At 40.8% G+C, this 23,844-nt stretch overlaps 1 protein-coding gene across 5 annotated transcripts in view; it reads left to right on the top strand.

Moving 5' to 3' along the window:
* Positions 1–2,733: 2,733 nt before the first annotated feature.
* Positions 2,734–23,844, top strand: part of tmem11 (transmembrane protein 11) — a 34,548-nt gene continuing 13,437 nt past the window's right edge. Inside the window, exons 1-3 of one of the 5 annotated variants that reach the window (XR_013888911.1) lie at positions 2,734–5,240; positions 7,793–8,386; positions 13,667–15,829. Coding sequence is in view for 4 of the 5 variants with exons in the window: in XM_080206411.1 (XP_080062537.1) it covers positions 2,863–5,240; positions 7,793–8,246 (2,832 nt within the window). In the remaining variant the exon portion in view is untranslated. Of the gene's footprint in view, positions 5,241–7,792; positions 15,830–19,248; positions 19,651–23,844 lie in introns of those variants that run through there. The other 4 variants (XM_080206413.1, XM_080206411.1, XM_080206415.1 and 1 more) reach the window with 4 other exon arrangements.

The following is a 23,844-nucleotide window of genomic DNA, read 5'->3' as shown; positions in this document are numbered from 1 at the left end:
GTCACCTCTATGTTCAACTATTCCAATGCTCTTTGGTGAGCCTCCCATCTTCTGTAAAACTACAGCTCATCCAAAACAACTATTTGTATCATATTCTACACGTAGTCTTACAGATCAATCACCCCTGCCCTTTATTGACCAACATTGCCACCCAGACCCCTAAAGCCTTGAGTTAAACTTTCTTATCCTGCAGTATAAATCTATTCATAGCCTCTTCCTACCTTTCTTCTCCAACCTCCTCCAGCGCTACATTACACCACAACTCTCCTCTCCCTGAGTTCTGTCTGTTTGTATATACTGTACTTACCCTTCCTTCATCTCACTACTCTTTGGCAACGCCTTCAGCTGTCTAGGGTCCAATTTGGGAATTTCCTCCTGTCCTCTGCACTTTAATTTAGAAAAGCGAAAACATTTATATTGTAGAAACAGGAAATGTTTGCCAGCATCAACAGTATATTGCTTTTGCGTTCACGTCGTAATGCCTTTCCTCGTTTTGAAAAACATTTTAACCAAATCTCAGGCCATTCCACTCAATATTTTGTATTTGCATTACTGTCTGACTTTTCATTACTGTCTGACTTTTTATTGTCCTTATTTTGCTAAGTTTTCCATGTTGGAGGTGCTAAATAAATGCACCTGTTGTTGGATGAATCATAAATCAGAGCACTTAGCTGATATCTCCAGATGGAAATAGATGCAAATCAGTGGGGAATTTTACTCAACATTTTAGAGCTGCTGAGATTCACCTTTCATTTTGCAGATTTGAAAGGGATAACTTATCCCATTCATAGAAACATAGAAAATAGGTGCATTAATGGCCATTTGGCCCTTCAAGCCTGCATCACCGTTCAACATGATCATGGCTGATCATGCACTTTCAGTAAACTACTCCCAATTTCTCTCCATACCCTTTGATCCCTTTAGCCACAAGGACCACATCCAGCTTCCCCTTGAACATATCTAACAAACTGACCTCAACAGCTTTCTGTGGTAGAGAATTCCACAGGTTCACAACTCTTGAGTGAAGAATTTCTTCCTCATCTCAGTCCTGAATGGTTTACCCCTTATTCTTAGACTATGACCCCAGGTTCTACTCATCCCAAATCATAGAATCTCTACAGTACAGAAAGAGGCCATTCAGCCCATCCAGTCTGCACTGACCACAATCCCACCCAGGCCCTACCCCATATCCCTATATGTTTTACACACTAATCCCTCTAACCTAGCATCTCAGGACACTAAGGGACAATTTTAGCATGGCCAATCAACCTAACCCACACATCTTTGGACTGTGGGAGAAAACTGGAGCACCTGGAGAAAACCCACATAGACACGGGGAGAATGTGCAAACTCCACACAAACAGTGATCCAAGCCAAGAATCGAACCCAGGTCCCTGGAGCTGTGAAGCAGCAGTACTAACCACTGTGCTACCATGCCACCCACTGTAGCTCAATGTCGATGCATTTTTAAAAAATCAGGCTGGTGTCTTCACTAAAAGCAAAGCAACTGCTTTTAGTAGAGATATGTAGAGGGACAGGAAGTATTGAGGAAGCAGGGGGTGCTGCAGAAGGACTTGGACAGGTTAGGAGAATGGGCAAAGAAGTGGCAGATGAAATACAATGTGGAAAAATGTGAGGTTATGCACTTTGGGAGAACTATTTTCGAATTGGGAAAATGCTTAGGAAATTAGACACAAAGGTCATTGTTCAAGATCCTCTTAAGTTTAACGCGCAGGTTCAGTTGGCAGCTGGGAAGGCAAATGCAATGTTAGTATTCATGTCGAGAGGGCTAGAATACAAGAGCAGGGAGGTACTTCTCAGGCTGCATAAGGCTCTGGTCAGACCCCATGCGGAGTATTATGAACAGTTTTGGGCCTCATATCTAAGGAAGGATGTGCCGGTCTTGGAAAGGATCCAGAGGAGAGTCACAAGAATGATCTCTGGAATGAAGAGCTTGTTGTTTCAGGAATAGTTGAGGACTCGGAAACTGTACTCGTTGGAGTTTAGAAGGATGAAGGGGGATCTTATCGAAACTTACAGGATATTGCGAGGCCTGGATAGGGTGTATGTGGAGAGGATGTTTCCACTAGTAGAAAAATCTAGAACTAGAGGGCACAACTTCAGGCTGAAGGGACGATCCTTTAAAACAGAGATGAGGAGGAATTTCTTCAGCCAGAGAGTGGGGAATCTGTGGAACTCTTTGCTGCAGAAGGCTGTGGAGGCCAGGTCACTGAGTGTCTTTAAGATAGATTCTTGATTAAGAAGGGAATCAGGGGTTATGGGGAAAAGGCAGGAGAATGGGGATGAGAAAAATATCAGCCATGATTCAATGGCGGAGCAGACTCGATGGGCCGAGTGGCCTAAATGCTACTCCAACGTCTTATGGTCTAAGTTAGTGCACTGACGCATCCCAGTGATGACAATCCAAGTCCTAACAGAGGCACAGCAAGGTGTGGGGGCGGAGTACGCATGCGCACATGGGGGGGTTAGTTCGATTGGTCGGTCCCTGGGCCCCGGTGCACTGCTGGGAGTTGTAGTTCACGCCGCCTTTGGCCCCGAAGTTAAAGGGGAAGCGGGGAACTACAACACCCAGCCTGCTACTCGTCAGGCTCTTTTTAAAAACAAATATTAAACGATTAATGCTCACCGGGGTTTTTATGCGACTGGATTTTCGACACGAAAGGGACGGCGTATTTGTTTTTTTTTAAGAAAGGGATTCTCTGGTGAAAAGCGGTGCCCGGGGCTGGTGAAGCGCCTCAGGTCAGATGGAGACAAAATGGTGGCTGGTGAGGAGGCGCTGGCGTTGCTAAGGGGGCTGCTCTTTCTCTTTGCTCTCCATGCTCGCTCCGGCAAAGTGGAAATATGATCACCGCCCCTGATGTGGTGGCCCTCACCCACGAAGATGATTACGGGCCGCAGTACAGCGATGACTCGGTGCCCCTTTTCCAATTCCAACCCGAAAACCCCTGGTCCAAGGCGGCCACGGCCAAATTCGAGAAGGATTTCATTCTGATATCCGAGTTTTCCGAGCAGGTAGGCCCTCAGCCTTTGTTAACCATCCCCGACCATGCCCGCGGTAACTTTGACCTCAACTATTTCTCTCTCAGGATCATGTCCGTGGACTATCAGGCCTCCTTTGTGGGACACCCCCCCGGCACCAGTTATCCCAAGCTCAACTTTGTGGAGGACTCCAAGGTGGTGCTGGGGGACTCCAAGGAAGGGGCTTTCGCCTACGTTCACCACTTGACTCTCTACGACCTGGAGGCCAGGGGCTTCGTTAGGCCGTTCTGCGTGGCTTACATCTCCGCCGATGAAAACAAAATCATGCTGCAGTTCCAGCAGCTTTCGGACAACTTCTCTAAAGCCTCCGAGTGCTTGAAAACTGGAAACAGAAAAGCCTTTGCCACTGAACTGGAAAAGAAACTGCAGGATCTCGAGTACACGCGGAATGTCTTACATAACGAAACGGAAATCCAAAAGAAATCTAACGATAAAGGATACTACTCGTCGGTGGCGATCGAAAAGGCCAACGAGTTAGCCAATGTGGAGAAGTGTATCATTGAACATCAAGATCTTTTAATGCAGATAAGAACTTATTCGCACAAAAAAACGAAAGATGCTGACTATTTTTCATACGAACCAGAATATGCCACAGAACAATCCGACACCGGGTTGGAACAACTGTCAAACACAGACGAATTGTGTGAAAAAAATAGCTTTTCCGATAGAAGTTCTTACACTCCCAAGTTCACAAGGGCTAAGTCGGCAAAATGCTTTGAAAAAAAATTGAAAACCCTAGAAGAACTTTGTGATAGTTACTTTTTTAATCAGACCCTTGAACAGCTTAGGCAGTTAGAGAAATTCTTCAGAGGCGATGTATGCTATCTGATTACGAGCCAAATTGAAAAAGAGCTGCTTCAGCAACAGCAATTCACTTCCTTTCTGTTTGAAGACCCATTACTCTTTGACAAAGAGCAAACTGAAAAGCAACAGCGCTGTGACAAACAGCTTCCAGTTTTAAATATTCTTAGTTCTACTAAGGATTTGGAACAGACCTGTTTATCAAATGAGGCTACAAGCTTTGAATCATACAAATCTTGCGTGGAGTCTGTGCCTATTAAATTGGATCAGCAAGTTGACATAGAGAGTTACCATGGGACTGTGGCAGATTCTATCCCGTGCAAAAATCCGCTAGGAGCCTCGGACTATCTTGAACTAGAAGGGAAAGAAAAGGGAAGTGTCAGTAGTGGTGAAAGCATTGAAGTGCTGGGTACAGAAAAATCCTGCCCAGGACCAATATTTTCCAAATCTGACAGCCAAACAAACGTGCAGTGCCAGCATCCAGAAATTGTGAGGAGGAAATTTGTAGTCACCAAACGGACAAACAGTGAGGACAGCATTGAAGTCCTCTGTACCACTGAATCTCTAATACCTGAAGATTTTAAGGCCACCTGTCCAAGTGCAATACATGAAGAAGAACCAGCTTTAGACAATGAAGAAGAAAAACAGCTGAACATTGATCTTGTGCAGCCCATTGCAAATCTAAACCATAGTAATGGGCTTAGCAAGGAAGACTTTGAAAATCATACTATAACGCTGCCTGTTTTACCTGAGCCTGTAGATGCCACTTGTTGCATTGGGAAAGAGAGCCCAAATTTTACTAAATCAATACCTACATTTGTAACTGAAGAATACAATGATGGAGTAGTCAATGTTCCACCACAACGCAGTAAAACCTTAGATCAAATATTCCTTGGTGACTTCCCACAGCAAGAAGAAGGAAATGGATTATTTGGTGCTGATGATCAAGTATTATCTACCCATGAGAAAAAGTACAATAATGTACCTGGTAATGGAGAAACAGTTCAAATTCCTGTTGATGAGCATTTGGACAACTTGAGTTACATTAGTGCTTCATTATGTTCAGACAGGACTCCATCTCCAGGTTTACCAAACTGTCCTACAAAAAGGCTCTCTGGAAAGCATAAGAAGCAGTCTGGGAAGAATTCGCTGTGGTTTATAAGGCAATATTCTTTTGCACAACAAGCAATTTTTTCATTGTTAACTGGCCGGACACTTGTAATAGTAGGTGAACAAGAAGGAAAAGTTAAAAAGCTTGTCAATGCTTTGTCGACATTTGTCCCTAATTATGGTAGAGATTCGGACTGTATAAAGCAATGGGTAACATTCCCTCTGCACATCAACCATTTACAGACCTGGAAACTCATTGGACTTCAGAGGTGTGTATTAAATATAGATACAATGTCGCCATGATTACCACTTTACTTAGTAATCGATTCAGATCTGACAACGTCAGAGCAATAGTTAAGCTTAATACAGTAGATGCGTTCATTGATGAATTCATAATAGATTAAATAGAAAGTTCAGGAGAATTGTGGAACTAGTCATCTTGTAAATGCAGCCTTTTAGCAGTAATATGGGTCCCAGGCAGACATTTCTCAAAGCTCTTCTTGATAACATTTTTATATTCTTATTTTACTAGATTTTAACAAAGTTTACGTGCTTAAAGCAGATGTGGGTTTGAGCTCGATCAGGAAATTAACTCTGGATGCATTATAAAAAATGCAAAGTATTTGCTGCTAACCATGACTGATATTAAATTCATTGCAGATTCTAACCTCAAGCAACACCTACATTCCTCTGGCTTAGAACCAATATCAATCACTGAACAGTGTGAAAAACTGCTATACAAATTGCATGTAAAAAAGAGGTCAATAGATGAGGCTACAAAATTAGATAAGATTTTATAATGAAGAAATATTAAAATTATTTGAAAAGATTGCTAGTATTAAAGCACATTTTGGATTTGTGTTTTGGGTGGGTATTTACAGTCCTGCTTGAAGCAGACTAGTACAAGTAGGTTTAAAAAAAATCTACAATAAATCTGCTTAAACTTTATCTTCTTAATGTCACAAATTTCTCTTTGCAAATAAATAAATTATGTTGCAATTTTTTTTAGAATATTATACCTAATAGATATTTTTAGGTTACCAAGATGGCCAAGATCATGCTCACAGTCATTTAAGGCAGTTGAGCAAAAAGTTATTTTTTGCAAATAGGCCAACAACTTGAGCAGAAACCACCCATGAAGCTTGATGATAAATCCAAGTATTATGAATAGTCCCAATACTGAAAGTAACCCACTATTTGATAAAGAGAGAACATATGTAAACTATGATGCATTCAGATTTTTGTATCATTTCCTTATTGAAACTGTTCCATCAGACAGTCTGAAACTATTCTTTTCCAATACAGTTTTTGCTCCTGATTATCTCGAAGCTACGCCGGTGACCTCTTAATAAACTGAACATTCTTTACATAAATGCCATTGCTTTACACTAATTTCCATGTACAAATTGACAACTAATCAAGGTTGGTGAGATTCATGAACTTGATGCTATCCTACTGGTATTTCCCCATTGCAAAGAGGGCTGGAAAGAGTGTTGACACAAGATTAGTAGTTGAACTTGGCAGTTTATACACAGCCTCTGATCATACAAAAATCAAGAGGAGTAGGACCAATTCCAGATGGCAGACTTGCATCACTTGGGACTTTGTACAGAGCAGATTTTAGTATAATTCCAACATGCAAAAATGCATGTGAATTTAATGGGACTTACTACTCTCACCTGCTGGCTTATCATGGTGGGTGGAAGCCATTCAGAGAGTGCAGCTCTTGAGTATGCTTCTTTGTCACTCAGCTGTTTTTGAGGTGGAAGACAATCTTCCATTACTCTGACCTGTTATCTGACATTACATTATACAATATATGCTCAAGCCATGCCATACAAAGGTGCCCTTGAAAGTCTGTATTCATTCTACTTTAATGCAGTGCCACAGCAGCTTGTCTATTTCAAAAGTTCCTTTAAAATGCTAGGCTGGGTTCAAAGAGGGAAATATGATTGAGATTAGTGATGCTCCCTCATGTCTGAAACTGTGTAAAGTGAACAGAAAATGTTTGTGGTTACAACTTCCACTTTTCCTAATCAAAACAGTTGATATCTGGGAAAAGTCTAATTGCTACCTACCCTTCTTGTATACAGCTACACACAAAATCCTCTTTTGTTGAGTTGGTGCAGACTTGATGGGCTGAATGGCCTCTTCCTCCTGCTCTGTAGGAATTCAAATGAATTAGAAACCAGAAGCAGGAGTGGGCTATTTGGCCCTTGGAACCTGCTCCGCCGTTCATTTATGTACATGGCTGATTATGAAATTCAATATCCTGATTCCCCTCCCCTCCCCTCCCTCCCCCTATTCCTTGAATTAAGTTTCCATAAAGTGTTAAAACATTACATCATGGTGTGGCTGTTGTCAGCTAACTTGCTCAAATTTTTTCTGAAACCCTGCTGTACTACTTGAACACTTTGCTGAAATCTTTTAAGTGTTCCATCCACACTCATGTCCATTGCTGCAATTAGTGCACACAATACTTCTAATGCCAGCTGAAGCTGTATTGTGTGGTTATTTCTGTCAAACACATGGGACAGGTAAATCATACTCGGGTGACCCAGAGCTAATTGTGATTTTACAATGCATGATTATTTTAATTTTAAAGCAATTAGTTGTTGATGTGAAACCCACACCATGCATGTAATATTCACTTATCCAAAGATATCTTGGAGCTGTAAGTGTTGTGTTATTCAGATAGAATTTGAAAAGTCCAGACTGGAAGTTCAGAAATTGGCATTTTTAATACTGAGCACATATTCTTGCACACAAACATCCTATTGTGAATGAATTGGTAAATGTTTTGTTTCTTTGACTTTTCCAGAATAGCTTCTCCCTTGGGTACCAGTATATTGCACTCGCTGAATCGGTACAGTCGATACATCAGCATTCTAGACTGTGACAACAAAACTCTCCGTTGCCCGCAATATAAAGGACGGCTGATCACCAGACTGGCAGATCACAGGACTCAGATAAAGAGGGGCAGCACATATTACATGCATGTCCACAATATGCTGACCCAACTATGCTCCCAGGCCTTTCTCTACACTTTCTGTCATCACTTGCACCTTCCTGTTGATGAAAGAGAAACTGAAGAATCGGTGACCTGTCGAAGGGTTAACTTTTTAAAGCACCATCTGGCCCTGATGAATGATGATAGCAAGATTGTGCAATACTTTGCGGAGCTGATAAAGATGCATTACCTACACGAACCTGCAAAGGGCTTAAGACCAGTTCTGCGATTTAACTACACCTCCAGTAGTGTGTTTAAGATCTAGTTCTGCAACATTCTCCATTCAGTGCTGACAATTTATTTTGTATTTTGCTCACAGAAAAGCATGACCGTTTTCTGTTGGTTTTTCCTACATTGCTGTACTGTCTCCTGCACTGTGAAAATGCATCAGTCTGGCTCTGGCAGGTAAAGGAAAGTTGAGCATTTCTAATTTGAATCATTGGATAATGTTTTAGTGATGCGACTGAATCAAGAATTTGCAGGTCTGGTGTCTTCAGTCAGTTGTGTTTCTAAAAAGTACTAGCCTTGGGGAGAGAATCTCCATAGTGTGAAACACCTGAGGGAATGGGGTGCTGTAGTTTCCTGAGCCATAGGTGAAACAAGACTTTCAGTTTCGGTGGCCTTAAAGATTTGTTTAGAGGGGTGTGGTCGATGAGCAAATTGACTCGCAGGTTCTAAACTGTAATGAAGAGAAAGCACAACACTGAAAGGAGCTCAGAAATTGAACACCACGGGGTCAGAGGCCCCTTAAGTGTTTCGACTTCACATATCATCCCAAGGCTAAAGTTTCAGAACAATTATCCAACGTATCTATCAGTTTGTATTTAGGGGGGAGGGGGGTAGTAATTCCCTAATTGTTATTTGGCTGTAACGCTGAACATCAGTGGCTCTAAAACTGGCAAGTGGAGTGTCTAGGTTATAGCTAAGAACTGGGTAGTAGCTTGTGTTGTAGCTGTACCATTATAACCAGATTGTCTGCTGTCCTCATGGTATGTGAAAGTAAATCATGGTTATAATCCAGAAATTAAATTTATCTTTTTTTACTAGGATATGGTAGATTCCATGTCTGACATAGGAGTACAGTGATACGGTTACTTACATACCTCATAGTATTATGGCAGTAGAAGCTTTTTCATCATGCATGATTTTATAATTGTTCGTTAACTGTTAACAAATGTGATCAAATCTACTAATCTTGTCTCCAATAGCTTACACTATGCCTGGAACTGTATGTAACCTGCATGCTGCCAGTATAGGTGCAAATCTCATATTGGATATGCGATGCCAACACCTGGCCAAGTTTTGTTCACCATTGCTACATGGTTATTTTCTCGTGACCCACTTCTTGGGGTGGCGGGGCAGATTGCAAAGCCTGGGAAGAAACATACGTCCAAGTTAATCCTAAGTTTGCCCAATCACCTGATTTATATGAGTGTTGCAATACCCGTTGTGTCTCCATCAGCACTTTGGTTTCAGAGGGAAGTGAAACGCTACTTTAGATGTGAAGAAAATTTGGACTTAGAATGGAAGAGAGCCTTTTGTGCAGACATATCAGTAGTTTTAGTTAACATTTTAACTGCAGGAGAATAGTGCGCGATTTCAAGATGTAGTCTATTTCAATTTTGATGGAGCATTTCATTTTATCCGTTCATTGGAAGACCGTGTTAAGCGCCAGACAGGTTCTTCCACATAGGGACATAAATAGGGTAAATTAGGGTGAATCATTCTGGTCAGCCGTTCTGCATCTTCAAGCAGTTGCAGTTCAGTGCCAAGCACTGAATGTTTGCCTTCTTCATCAGGAATGATATGCAGAAAGGCTGGTCCTGAGAGGAAGGGAAGAAAAATAATGCTGCTTCATTTTGCACCCTGGAAAAGAAAATAGGAAATAAACCCTAATACTGCTGGTGGTGTGACTAGCTAATCTGAATCCCAAGTGTAATGCATCAGTAGGGTGAACTAGTGTTGGCACCACAGCCAGCAGTAAAGCTCCTGTTCATATAGGCCTATCAGTCCAGAAAAAATAAGTTGCTCCATGAATTTCAAGAACATTTTTGGATCATGTCAAAAGTATGATGATATGGCAGTCATGCATTTTTAGATCCTGTTTGCTTGTTATTCAGATAATGTAGCACTTTATGAAAACTTGCACAAAAACATCCCTGAAGAGTCTCAGCTGTTGTGAAATATATTACCATGAAGCACACCAACTTAACTTTGTTGTCATCATTGTTAGCAGCTATCAGTGAAGTCTTTCAGCTGAGTGTTTAAATGCAACATAATACCCTATACGTCAGTATAACTTCATTACTGCACCAACTTTTATTCTGTTCACGACACTTAGATTATAGTTAATAATATCATAAACAGATAATCTCCTTTTACTTTCATGGTACAAGTCTTGCAGTAAAGTGATTGTTGCATACAACTTGAATATTCAATAATTAACAATCCCAATCAGAATTTATGGGTAACTATGTAGAAAACCATTCTTTGGTTTTGCTTTTATTTTTCCCCCTCAACCTTTTTTTTTCTTTCTCTCCTAAAGCAGTCGAGTTATTCTGGTCTATGATTACTCGACAACATTTTCCTCTCCTTGTGGACGTAGGTAATATTGTAGACAGCCAAATGTTGGGAACATAACAGCCAAGCTTGCACCTATCCACATACAATGTGTATTTTCTGGTAGAAATATCTAGCTAGTAATTGAGCAGGAATCTTGATTGGCCACCACCTTCCCAATCCTAGTCCATTTATGTCACTGCTACTCTGATTAAGATTGATTAACTTTGAATCCCTGGCACAATATAATCAAATACTTTGCAAGCCATCAAGGACCATCTCAATTGCTGGTGTTTTAATAATTGTGGTATTCCACAATTTGTGTTTACTCCAAGTACAAAACAGGCTTTTTTTTCTCGAACTGGATGATATTGAGAGAATCCACTGCAGCAAATGAAGGATTACATTTGGGATTCACTTGCAGATGGCCCCCACACCCTATCTCTCAATGATGCATACAAATAGACAAGAGAGTGGTTTCTGTAGCTTCTATATATCCTTTAGTATTGATTCAGTGGTAGCACTCATTCAAACCACACTCAGGACTTATGAGCGTTTTATCTAAGCCACCCTTAATTTCAGTACGAAAGGACTGCTTTGCTGGCATTGGTGCTGTCTTTTGGATGACATGATTATGAGATATCTGCCATCCCAGCTGGATGTAAAAGTTCCTAACAAAGAGGTAGGATTATTCTGATAACCTAGTCAACATTTATCTTTCAGTCAGCACTATTAAAAGACATTATTTGGTCTTGGTGTTTACAGCACCTTGTGCAGAAACTTAATTGTTTCTCTGCTAATGTTCACACTTTCAAAAAGTATTGAATTGGCTATGGAACACCACTGGTAAAGGGCTTACTATAAATATAATTTCCTTTTTGTCATTGAGCATGATGATAATGTCACTTGATATCTGCAGTAGTTAAATGTTGAACATTCTTTTAGGGAGACCTACATCCTCATTGTGTTTGAGTCTGGGAAAAACCAAAGGTGATCTGAGACTACACTCAATTCCAGAATAACGAATGGCCAAACTGCTATCTTGACATATGGGAATGTTGACATTATCTAGATTTCCTAAATTTTCCTATAGAAAATTGGAGACTGGTTTGCCATATTTTGTTCCTTTTATTCCAGCTTCCCCCGCCCATAGACTGGCTTGATTGGATATCAGGCACTGGTTGTCCCTTACCAAAGAAAACCTTGTGTTTATCCTGAGGCAATGTATGGCAGTAGATTGTTCAGCATAGACGAGAGGTCTGTACTGCAACCGAACCTGACCCACTTCTCTAATGTTTTACACACGGTTTCCAGCAAGCAACTGTCTTGGCTGATTTCTCTCTCCAGTTTCAGCTGGTCTAATGTTTGAAATTCTGCTTTTACCCTCCCTTTCTCTTCACCCACCCCAAAAATGCTCAAGTCTTTGACCAATGTATTTTACCTACAATGTTTCCTTATGTGAAAATGTTCCATAAACTTGAACTTACTTTCTCACCTCTGCACTGATACCTTTTTCTAAAATGAACTCAGTGTATCGATCACAATGATCCATATTTCAACTCGCTCTCATTACGTTTCAGGGGATGCAATCCTTTTGGTTGTAGTCCTGGTTGAGAGACGTTATAGCTTTGACTTTGTTTCTAAACATGAGAAGAAGCTCATTGGCGAGAAATGTTCCTGGCGACAGATGTGCAATTATTCAAAAAAATTGTGTAAGATAGTCAGTCACAAATGCCACAATTTTCCTAACTACAACACTGTTCATAGATTAGATCATAACAGTGCCTCAATTTTCATTTGTGTAATTTGGAGTGTGCCAGGATTGTTTGTTCAACATGATACAGTGCAACATTATCTTGCACACCAGAAAAATAGTTTAAAGAAGGAAATGAAACTCAAATGAGATCTCTGTCCCTCGCCTTGTGCTGAATGTGCCCACTTATGCTGGGTTAGTTCCACCAATGCTTTTCGGAATTTTGCCTTTGTAGTCATTCTGCTTGCACATGAGCGTAGTCTGTGAGAATTGATGGGTTTCTCAGTAATGGAGACATGACAACCATGGTTGGTCCAGCACAACCCCAGCAAGAGTCATTAGATAAAAGTCTGGAACAGGATCTCTCACTAACCCAGGAATGCTGCATCACGTTAGCAATTCTCCTAATTGGGTGTGGAAAATCTGAAATGAAAATGGGGGAAAAAAAACAACTCCACAACTTGCCAACAAAAGGCCCCTTGTTTTTTATTGTGTTCTGGAGCTATGGTATTTTTTATCGTTTTCTAAAATCTTCCAACCTGCCATTTTTGGTGCTGAATCCCTTGAGTGCAATTTCTGCATTTTTTTTTCTGGTTTGCCAGTTAACCTTAAAGATTGGTGGGAATTAATAAGTTGCATCTGAGCTAGCAGACCATGCAGCTTGTGCTGTACCATGTAACCTAGCCTCCATCTGAGAGCCACAAGATTTAATTGGACTCCTGCCTTTTCGGTGCTGATTAATTCATCTGAAACACATCTAATTTTAAAAGCCCAGCTAGTCTATTGAATGGTTCTATGTCCGATTTGCATTGCATATGTTACTGATTATATTCCAAATAGCCAGTAAGAACAATAATGCACAATGTCTAATTGCTCTGAATGGCTGGCATAATGGGTGAATGTGAAGCGTCCGCTTGCTGAGTTAACATCTTGCTAAACAAGACACTGAACACATGTTTAACCAACAAGATGTAATGCAGCTGACAGCTGAACCTGGTTCAAAGTTAGTAAAGTTATGGATTGGCACAGCCTGAATACTGAAAATACACAACTATTAATTCACTTTGAATAGCACATTTAAAGATGCAATTGTTTCCTGCCAGAAAATGTGACTATTTATTTAAAAAAGGAAAACTATTTTTTCAAATATACTGTGAATATAATTGTTTGCACTGACTGCCTTGATTTACACTCTCCCCCAATTCAGAGCAACTGAATGTAGCTACTGTGCAAAATGCTTACGTAAAGCTCCATTAATCACAAGTAGTTAGATAAAGCCAAATGCTGATCATTACAATGTACTTTTTTATATAAAGGATTGTTTATTTACTAAGTTGTGTATTGGGGCTCATCTTCCTAATATTTGCCCCCAGAAATAGCCATTTCCTTTGGCACTAACAGCAGGAAGAAGGAACAGAGACTGTTTGGGTGAATGCAGGCCCATCACACTGCTAAGAGAGGCTTGCTGCTGCATTTTTCCTGGGACAATGCCTGCGGAGGCAACCAGGGAAACATGGCAGCACTTCCCAGATCAGGAAATACTCGCATCGGGGTCTGAAAGAAGCTACTCTGAATGAATTAATCTGGCCTAGGCAGTGGAGTTCAGCAAAAACCCACACTTTGATTTTATTTTAAAATACGCTTATGAAGATCTTCTGTCTAGACAAGTATTTGATCCACTGAGTCAGCTAACAGTCAGAAAAGCACTATTGGACAAGTGAAATTGGTAATATCCAACGCCTAAGTCTGTACAATGTAATGCCCACAGTGTGCCCAAATTGAGGCAGTACTGGATTCTCTTAATTCTTTTGAATTCACTTGTTTTGCTGTATGGTGAAGTGGTCCAACATCAATCTGCCGTGAAATTACTTTTGGCTTAAATATGCAGAAGTTTCCACCTTCTCAACTAACTCGGGAATATGTCTGCATGCCATCATACAGTATTTGCTGCATGCAGGAGCATGATATTTTCATTGGCAAAGTGTGAAAGTACCTTGAATTTTACCTTATGTCCAGTAAACATAGCTGGTCAAAGGTGATTGAAACCCCTTTACATGTAGGCGTAAACACCTCTGTAACTATGAAGTGGATAATCAGTATGCATGAAGAATCACCTGCTAATATGGTTTTTTTCCAGGGATAGAATTTAACAGTCTCTTTATTATGGTTTTTTCCTGAATTGTTTCTAAGTGCCAGTTGGAGGAAATTCAGTCATGTATCATATTTTAAATTGTAATTATGTTGCGTCGAACTGAGTCAGAAAACTCTCTTTTACTCTCAACCCCTGAATTCCTTCTATTTATATTAAAGTGCTGTATATATTAATAAAAGCTGAAAATGCTGGAAATACCCAGCAGGTCAGGCTACATCTGTGGAGAGAGAAACAGTTAAAGTTTCAATTCAATATCCTTCCATCAGAACCTGCTGATGGGCATAAAATATAAAGATGGATTGTTGATTTTGTGATTAATTGTTATGTGGTTATCACTGCAATGGATATTTGAATTTTAATACACGTTGACCTTTTATCCAGTTCTTTGCTTGCTTGCTTCCATCCTTATCTGTTACATGACTAACTCTCTGGCTTCGTTTCAAGTTCTGCACTACTTTTCTCCATTACTTGGTAATGATGCTCACTCCACTTGAACTGCATTTACCCCACACCCAAAAACTCAAACCTTCGGGTCAGCTGTTCAAAAAAGCTGCTAGCCATAGATTACAACCCTCCCTCATTCATTTCTGGATTTCAACTCTCATGACTTTGCCTTGCCAATGTGTCTGATGGGATTTTTATGACAAATCAAAACTCATCTGCTTAAGGGGAGAAAGAAGTCCCTCTGTTTGCATAAAACACATTAATAATCTAATTAAGCCAAAAGGAAGCTGTCCAATTGAATTGAATATATTTATACAGCTCCTAAATGAAACCACCTGGAACTTCCACACTTAAGACCAGTTTTCCCTCGAATACGCACATTGCCTTGCCTTCACTCTCACTGCCATCCTGTATCATCCAATTCACAAAGATACTTCAAAGCCAGTAGGGTTAATCCTTCTATTTTTAGTTCAGGGAGCATACCTGCAATTGTATTGATAGCTGGAATCCCCTATAAGTGTGAAATACAATTCAAATGTTACAAACATTTGTTTTGTAGGACAATGAACGTGTTAGACCCTGAAACATTAATACAATGTTTTAATACTCTGTTGGCAAGATTTCAGTTTTTGCAAGGCTGGTATGTTATTGCAATAACGTTCATCCAACAGAACATATGACTATAATGTTTAAATTCTTATCAAGTTTCTGGAAATGTATTTTTTTGTTTAATGTTACAAATTGCACTTTCTTGCTTTTATTAATTTTGCACAAAACCGGTGTTTTGAAATGCCAGGTGTTGTTGTCTCTTATGTAATTATTTGTGTAACTGTTCTGTTTGGAAATATGTCCATTTAATTATTGTTGTCTTAAAATGTTGTGCCTTCCACTTGTAATCATTCAAACATTGTGTACCTTAATAAAACATTTTTGCAATTCATTTGTGTTGCAGTTCAGTTTGTGTGTAATTGCCCTCTGACTGTCCAGCCAGCCAGTTCACTACCCAATTGAGACCTGGAGAGCGACTTGTAATCCTTTGCTTATCCTTGCCCACTCTTCTGCAATCTGCATGTAGTTGGCATTTCCTGAAGGTTGAATGGCTTACTCCAGTTTCTAAGTAAGAAGTGGAGGGAGGGACTACACCAGCCCACAGGCTGGCTCACTGCACACTTGAGTGACTCATCATGTATTGGTCTTTGCCTTCCCCTAACTCTAATTTTGTGCCTTTTATGAAATTGTGAATATGCATCAGCAGCTACATGCTGGCAAACCCTTTTGACTGGTGGGTCAAACTAAGTGAGGGTAACCATCGAGTCTCCTACCTTCAGCAGCCTAGGGATTTGTCTATCCTGAACGAAAACTGATTTCAGTTGACTAGATGGATGAGACCAAACTAAAGTCCAACTATTTGAAGGAAGGTCACCACCATGTTGTGGAATGTTTTGGAGCTTGGCAAGACATGGTAGATGCCCTGGTCACCCATTGCATCGAGGTCTACCTCAACTCATCTAGATTAGTTTTGGCACTGATCCAAAATAAGTCAGGGCAAGAGAATGAGGCTGGTAATGTGTCAGTTTCCCTCTATAATCCAATTCATGATCATCTGTGTATCAGAAGCCCTGTGATGATGGATGAGGGCCGTAGCAGCAAATGTGACTTTACTGGGAACTATGTCGGCGAACCTGTAGCCAATTAGCTCAGGCCACAGGGTCATTATTCATTGGAAAGAAGCAGAATTGGAACTCGGCAACTTGAGCAGCCCTTTTCAAGAGCACATTTCACTTTCCTAGTATGAATTCGGGGCCAGAAAAGGTGCACTAAACATAAAGGTGCTTCACCTCGCTGGCCAGCAGCTGGCAGGATCCCACTAAGGCATCGTAAGTCAACCTTATAAAAAGGTAATGTCAATCATCATTGGCACATGGAACAAGCACATGAAAATGTCACAGTTGACAGATCTGAGAACTGAACTGCTCGTCAGTAGGGAGCTGGTTGTTGGTCATGTTGGAAACTGAATATACCAGCCTGCTCTGGGAAAGACCTATTTTCAGCCCAACATTTTGGTACGTGACCAAACCTGTCAGCAGTGAATAAATTAAGTTATCTTGGCAGCAAACTTTTTCAAGCTGTCTATATAGACAATAAGACCAGTAAGAATTGCCAAATTAAAAGTAGCCTTTTGCACACTTTGAACATCAGTCTGGGAATGAAAAGGAGTAAGTCTGCCTATTACACTGAAGATCTATAGAGTAATAGTTCTGCTCATCTGCATGTGAAACTCAGGACTGTGTATCATGATACTTGAGCTGTCTTCAGAAACTTCTGAAAATCAGATGGCAGGATGCAATACCAAACACAGCTGCTTACCTGAGCTGACATGCCAAGCATCTACACCATACTGAGACAGTCAGTTGGGATGGTCATATGGCCAAAATGTCCGACACTCACTTATTAATACAAATCTTCAATGCTGAGTTTGAATCAGTCCTATGTGTACAAGAACCATCCTGGTGCAGATTGCCCTTAGCAGCCACTCCTCCCAAACACTCAATGCTGAACATGTTTCAAAGAACAAATAAGTTACCTCTTTTTGTGCTTTATACTGATATTTTGAGGAAACAGCAGCAGCAACTTGTGTTTGTATGTTCAGCATATCCTTTAGAGCTGCCAAACCATGAACCCTGTCACCAGTCTGTTTATGTTAATGTTTTCAAAAGCTATTTCTGCTTTGAAATCTTAATCTTTCTTTTGGCTTGAAAGACACTGACTTCCATCCAACCAACCCTACTTCTGAGAAATAGAGTAAAATACTTGGCACTTAGCTAGTACTTTATCAAAAAAAACTCTGAAGCATTTCACGCAATTAATTGTTGAACAAATAAGTAATCCTTCAACATCAACAACCTATGATCCCACAATGAAATAAAAGACCAAATAATTTGTTGTTTGGAAAAAAACGGGCAGCATGAACAAGTTGGGTTGAAGGGCCTGTTTCCATGCTGTAAACCTCTGACTCTATGAATGGCTAAACGTTGGAATATTACTTTGAGATGCTTATTATCCACCTGACTCATCAAACAGGCTGACAGCACCTTTAAAAGCTGAAGATTGGGAATGTAACACCCTCTTTGTGAATTTAGCGACTACCACACAACCTTCTGATTCAGAAGTGATATTGCAACCAACTAAATTAACAATCCACTCCCAGAGAATTGTTCGCATCATTGTGAAGTAGATAAGGAGAAATTTGCCACTCCTGAAAGGATCGCAAATGAGAGGACGTAGATTTAAAGTAATTTGGAAAAGAAGCAAAAGTGAAATGAGGAAAACCTTTTTCAGTGGTTAAGGTCAAGAATGCACAAGAATGAGAGATGGAGGAAGATTCAATGGCAGCACTCAAGAGAATTAGACTCTTATTTGAAGAAGAAGAATGTGGAGGGTTATGGGAGAAGGGAGGAGAGTGATTGCACCAGCTATTCACTTAAGGGGACGTAGATAGGGAGAAACTAGGGGAATTTCACAGTAACTTAATTGCAGTGTCAATATCTTACTTGTGACTAATAAATTAACTTTAGCTTAAGTGCCACAGTGGTTGAATGATCTTCTGCACTGTAACAACTATGTGGTGCCGTAAAGTTAAATAAAGCTTCACAAAAATATTAAACATTTGTGTCCATCCTTCACTGTGTGCAATCTTTGACGGGAGTTCACATTGCTATGCCACAACGTTGAAATGGTGGAAGTTACCTTGCTGAATATATTTAAGTCACGGGTAGATAGGTTTCTGATAGACAGGGGAATTAAGGGTTATGGGGAGAAAGCAGGAAAGTGGAACTGATCCACTTCAGATCAGCCATGAGCTTATTGAATGGCAGGGCAGGCTTGAAGGGTTAGATGGCCTACTCCTGCTCCTATTTCTTATGTTCTTAACATAATGAGGAACCAATACCCAAATAACAGGTGGCACAGTGGTAAGCACTGCTGCCTCACAGCACCAAGTTTGATTCCTGCCTTGGGTCATGGTGTGGAGTCTGTACTTTCTCCTAGTGTCTGTGTGGGTTTCTTCTGGGTCTCTGGTTTCCTTCCACAGTCTAAAAGATGTGCTGGTTAGGTGGATCGGTTATTCAGTTTACCCGAACAGACGCTGGAGTGCGGCGCTAGTCACCTTCATTGCAGAAATTTAATTGCAGTGTTACTGTAAACCTATTTGTGATACTAATAAATAAACATGCTTTTAATCATTTTCTGCATCTATCATTGTGGTTCTAAACAGATTCTCATCCAGTCTTCGGTCAACAATATCCGCACTATTTTGCTTTAGCTTTTGTTTCTTTTAATGGTGTGGGTTCGCACAATTGCATGAACAAATCAGAAGCAATAATGCAACTCAGTGTCTGCAACCGAACTCACCAAGCCAGAGCAAACATTACAGTGGATCTCAGTTCAACCGCGAAACCATGGCTGAGGACGAGTACAAAAGGCGATCCGTAGCGGTGTCCTTGCCCCTGATTGGCTGTTGGCTATCTGGCGGGCCGGCGCTCGCGGTGCATGGTGGGGATTGTAGTCCTGTTGCCCGCACTGGGCCAGCGGCTCCGGCCAGGAGAGAACTACAACTCCCAGCAGGCCCCGCGCCTGACCGCCGGCGGCTGGGGGGAGGGGAGAGGAGAGAGTTCCAGCCAGCGAGAAAAAATTCCTTCCCTGGATGCTGGTAAAGATGGCGGCTTGGGGAAGGAGGCGCGGTGTCACCGGGAATCGGGAAAGGTCAGTGTCCCGCGCTCTTGCCTTCGCTTTTTTTTAAAAAAAATCCTCTTCTCTCATCGAAGGCCTCGGCTTCTCGAGTAGCGCGTTGCCGTCGGCTGATGTGGGGGCCATACCGAGCGGGAAGGCAGTTCCACATTGGCCGGCTGGCCTAACCCAGCCCGGCCTCTCAAACTCCGAGCTCTCCGGGTGAAACATGACCGGCCTCCTGATGAAACGTGGCGGGTTTTTATCGGTAACTGCACCTTGCAGGGGTAGGAAGAGGGAGGGAGCGCCTTTTTGATCCGCAGTACTTCTAGAAGCTTCCAAACTTGAGATGTACCTTTTTTTTCCTTTTCGGAGCCTGGAAAGGGGGTTTGTTTTAGGAGCCAGCTTGGAGTAGACTTCAAATTGTCTTCTCCTTGGCGGCCAGTGTCTACATTGGTCGTGATGAGATGCTGCACCGTTTGGACGTGAGGTTTTTTTTAGGCGGTAACATTCTGCCCTTGTGACAAGTGAATCAAGTAAATAATTGTTATACCTCAACTAATAACATATTGTGTTGCTAACCTGTCTTCATTGCCGGATAAGTAGTTGGTAAAATGGACAAACCTGTGGTATCCACTTGAAGAGGCCGACGTATGGATAAATATCCTATTGCTGAGATATAAATAGGTACAGAATCGCATACTTGGTATAACTTCTATTTATACCATAAGAGTGCAAATTAATTTGGTTCCATTTAAAAGTGAATATTTCCCATTAGTGCCCACCGTAATGTCAATTGTTGCAAAGAATTACAAAACACCCTCTTGTGTATTTCAATTTGGTCTGCAAGATTTGTAGTGATTGTTGGAGTTCAGTCGTTACTTCAAACAATGTGAGGGCTCCAAATTAGTCCAACCAGTTGGTGTTGAAGTAGTGTCTGGTTAATTTCATTCCACTATAGGATTAGGCTCAGTCATTCTGTCAAATGTTCCTCAACTATCATCAATATTTAATTATTTTGAAACCGTACAGAAAACAAATTGAACAAAACAAAGGGTGAATTCCAGCCTACCTCTGATTTTTCTCACCGTTATCTGTTGGTGAGATGATCTCTTTGAAGATGTACTTTTTTTGAAAGTAGTTCTGAGGTGTTGCATGGAAAGTACTAGCCACTGTTTAACAAAGTTAAGATATTGCACATTTTAAAAATGCAATATTTAATCATCTTGGATTTTGGTTCTCTGTCATCCTTTCTTCACTATCTATAATATGTTTTATATAACGAATTGGAAACAGCCCAATCAAGGAGATTAACTGAATAAATCTTGCTGAGTATTTTAGTAACAAGCATTTCCTCCAATTTCCACTGACAATGTTAAAATCAATTTCTTGCTTTAGCCTATTTTAAGAATAAAAACCAATAATATTTTGGGGACTTTCTTAAAAAGTAACTTTAAACAACTAAAGCTTGAGTCCCATAGAGAATTTGGAGAAAAGCAAAATGTCTTATTGTCCAACCACTTTCTTAAAACACAAGATAAATTGCATTTATATGGTGCCATTCATAACCACAGTCCTAAAGAGCCTTATAGCTGATGAAATACCTGTTTAGATGTTTTCACTGTTGCAATGTAGGAAATGTGGCAGCCATTTTGGGCACAACTCCTCCCCACAGATAGTAGTTATAAATGATCATTTTTTTTTAGTGCTGTTGGTTGAAGGATAAATGTTGGCCACAATACTAGTAATCATTGTTGAGATGGTGTCATGCAATCCGTTATGTCTGGAGGGCAGGCATTTCTTTAAAAAAATTGACATTCACACTACTGTCTTAAAATTATTTTGGTGAATGTATCACAATACTAACAAGTTTCCATAATAAGGAGAATATGTCCTCAAAAAACAGGCCATTAATTACAACTTTTCTATTTCCATCAATGTTTCATACTCACTGGTTTTCTCCATTTAAATTTGAAGGTGAAGATTGGAAAGGACTATTTTTAGTGCTGTTATCACATCAGGGGATAATTCTTAAGCCAAGTTTTAATATAAATAGCTTGAGATATAAACAAATGAGTGGGAATGTTGGTGCTAAACTTTAGATGTCCAAAAACCTCTTTTATATGTTCCAAAATGGCGTACGAAGGGAGAAATCTTGGACATTCCATATTCTGGGAGCTTTATGTCCTTTGATAAGACATCAAGAGTGATACTAAATGGTACTAAGTAGACTAGTGTCTCCTCCTGTGTTTTGCATATTATGGGTATGGAGTGAACAGTGAATATTCACTTGGTGAGCCAACACAGGCATAGTGGCTGAATGACCTCATTTTGCAGCCCACAGTGATGTACCGTGAGCAGCTGAGCTCAGGCTAGTCATCTGTGGTTCCTCCTTTGTGGATCTTCTGACCCCTTACCAATTAACTTTTGAATAACTGGTGGATTGTAGATCTGTTCACCCACCTGCCCAATCATTCTATTGCAGTTGCCAATTTTTTTGAGATCTTTTTAGTCACTTTAACTTAAATGAAAGAACTTAATATCTTAAACTAACATTCTTTGTTTTGAAGCTGCTGTTTTGATCAATACTGTTGTTTTTTTTCCAAAAGGGAGCACTTGAGGTCATGCACCTATAACTTGGCATTCGTGTGTGTCAGCTTAAATTTGGCAAGCATCATGTTTGCCAAGTCACTCAGTGTTGACGTTCAATGGATATGATAGTGTTCTGCTTATCAAGATATTGCTGCTATATAGCATTTCAGTAAAGTGACTGCTTACTCTATATGTCCACGCATCAGTTGTGCTGCAAGTCATCGTCTCCAAATGTCATGCCTCACAGAACCAGGGACCTGGCTTCAAATTCTGGTCTTGGGTGACTTTGTGGAGTTTGTATATTCTCCCCATGTCTGTGTAGGTTTCCTCTGGGTGCTTTGGTTTCATAGGAATCATAGAAACCCTGCAGTTCAAAAGGAGGACATTTGGCCCATTGATTTTGCACTGACAACAATCCCAGCAAGGCCTTTCCTCCCACACTCAAAAGATGTGTATGTTATGTGGATTAGCCATGGTAAATACACAGGGTTACGGAGCTACGGCAAGGATTCTATTAGCTGAGGCGTAGAATACAAGAGCAGGGAGGTTATGATGGAGCTCTATAAAATGCTTGTTAGGCCACAGCTAGAATTATGTGCACATTTCTGGTTGCTGCACTGTAGGCAAGGATGTGATTATATCGGAAAGGGTCCAGAGGAGATCCACCAGGATGTTGCCTGGCCTGGAGCATTTCAGCTTTGAAGAAAGGCTGGGATTGTTTTCCATAGAGCAAAGAGGGCTGGGGAGAGGTGGAGAAGGGGGATGTTGGGGGCATTTAAGAAGCAGTTAGATGAGTTTAGAAGAGGTTACCTTATTGAAACTTGGTGGGGGTGGGGGGGGAACAAGGACAATAGCCTTGAGCCTGGTGCATTTGAAAAGATTGTGGTTGATCTGATAACTCTATGCTCTATACTTCTGTCACCCTTTCACTGTCTTATAATTAAGAATCTATCTAAAAATACCATTAAAAATTTTCACTGACACAGCAATCCTCTGATTGGGAAAGTTATCCTAATATCTGACACATTTTTAAACAGTTTCCTAGTTCTAGTCTCTCCCATTGGGGAAAACATTATTTCAGCATCCACCTTGTCCTCCCCCTTCAGGATCTTGTTAAGTGAGGAAACTAAAACTGTACATAGTTCTCCAGATCTGGTGTTCTCACACCACTGGTCACTGGCCTCCAGCCGGACAAAGTCCCCTCCACAACTACCCTCTGTCTCCTATTACCCAGCCAGTTCTCAATCCACCTAGCTACCTGACCTCGTATCCCATGCGCCTTAACCTTTTCTACCAGCCTACCATGAGGGACTTTGTCAAACGCCTTACTGAAATCCATATAGATGACATCAACGGCTCTCCCATCGTCAACCATTTTTGTCACCTCCTCAAAGAATTCCACCAGATTCGTAAGGCAAGACCTCCCTCTAACAAAGCCATGTTGCGTATCCCCAATCAGACCGCAACGCTCCAAATGCTCATACATCCTACCCCTAAGTACTTTTTCCATTAATTTCCCTACCACTGATGTCAAACTCACCGGCCTGTAATTTCCAGGGTTATCCCTGCTACCTTTTTTGAACAGCGGTACCACATTTGCTACACTCCAGTCTTCTGGGACCTCACCTGTGTCCAAAG

The sequence above is a fragment of the Carcharhinus amblyrhynchos genome, chromosome 18 (genome assembly GCF_965287045.1).
Source record: "Carcharhinus amblyrhynchos chromosome 18, sCarAmb.v2.hapA, whole genome shotgun sequence".
NCBI classification, from domain to species: domain Eukaryota; kingdom Metazoa; phylum Chordata; class Chondrichthyes; order Carcharhiniformes; family Carcharhinidae; genus Carcharhinus; species Carcharhinus amblyrhynchos.
The sequence above is the reverse complement of the archived record's forward strand: the minus strand, read 5'-3'. Positions and strand labels throughout refer to the sequence as shown.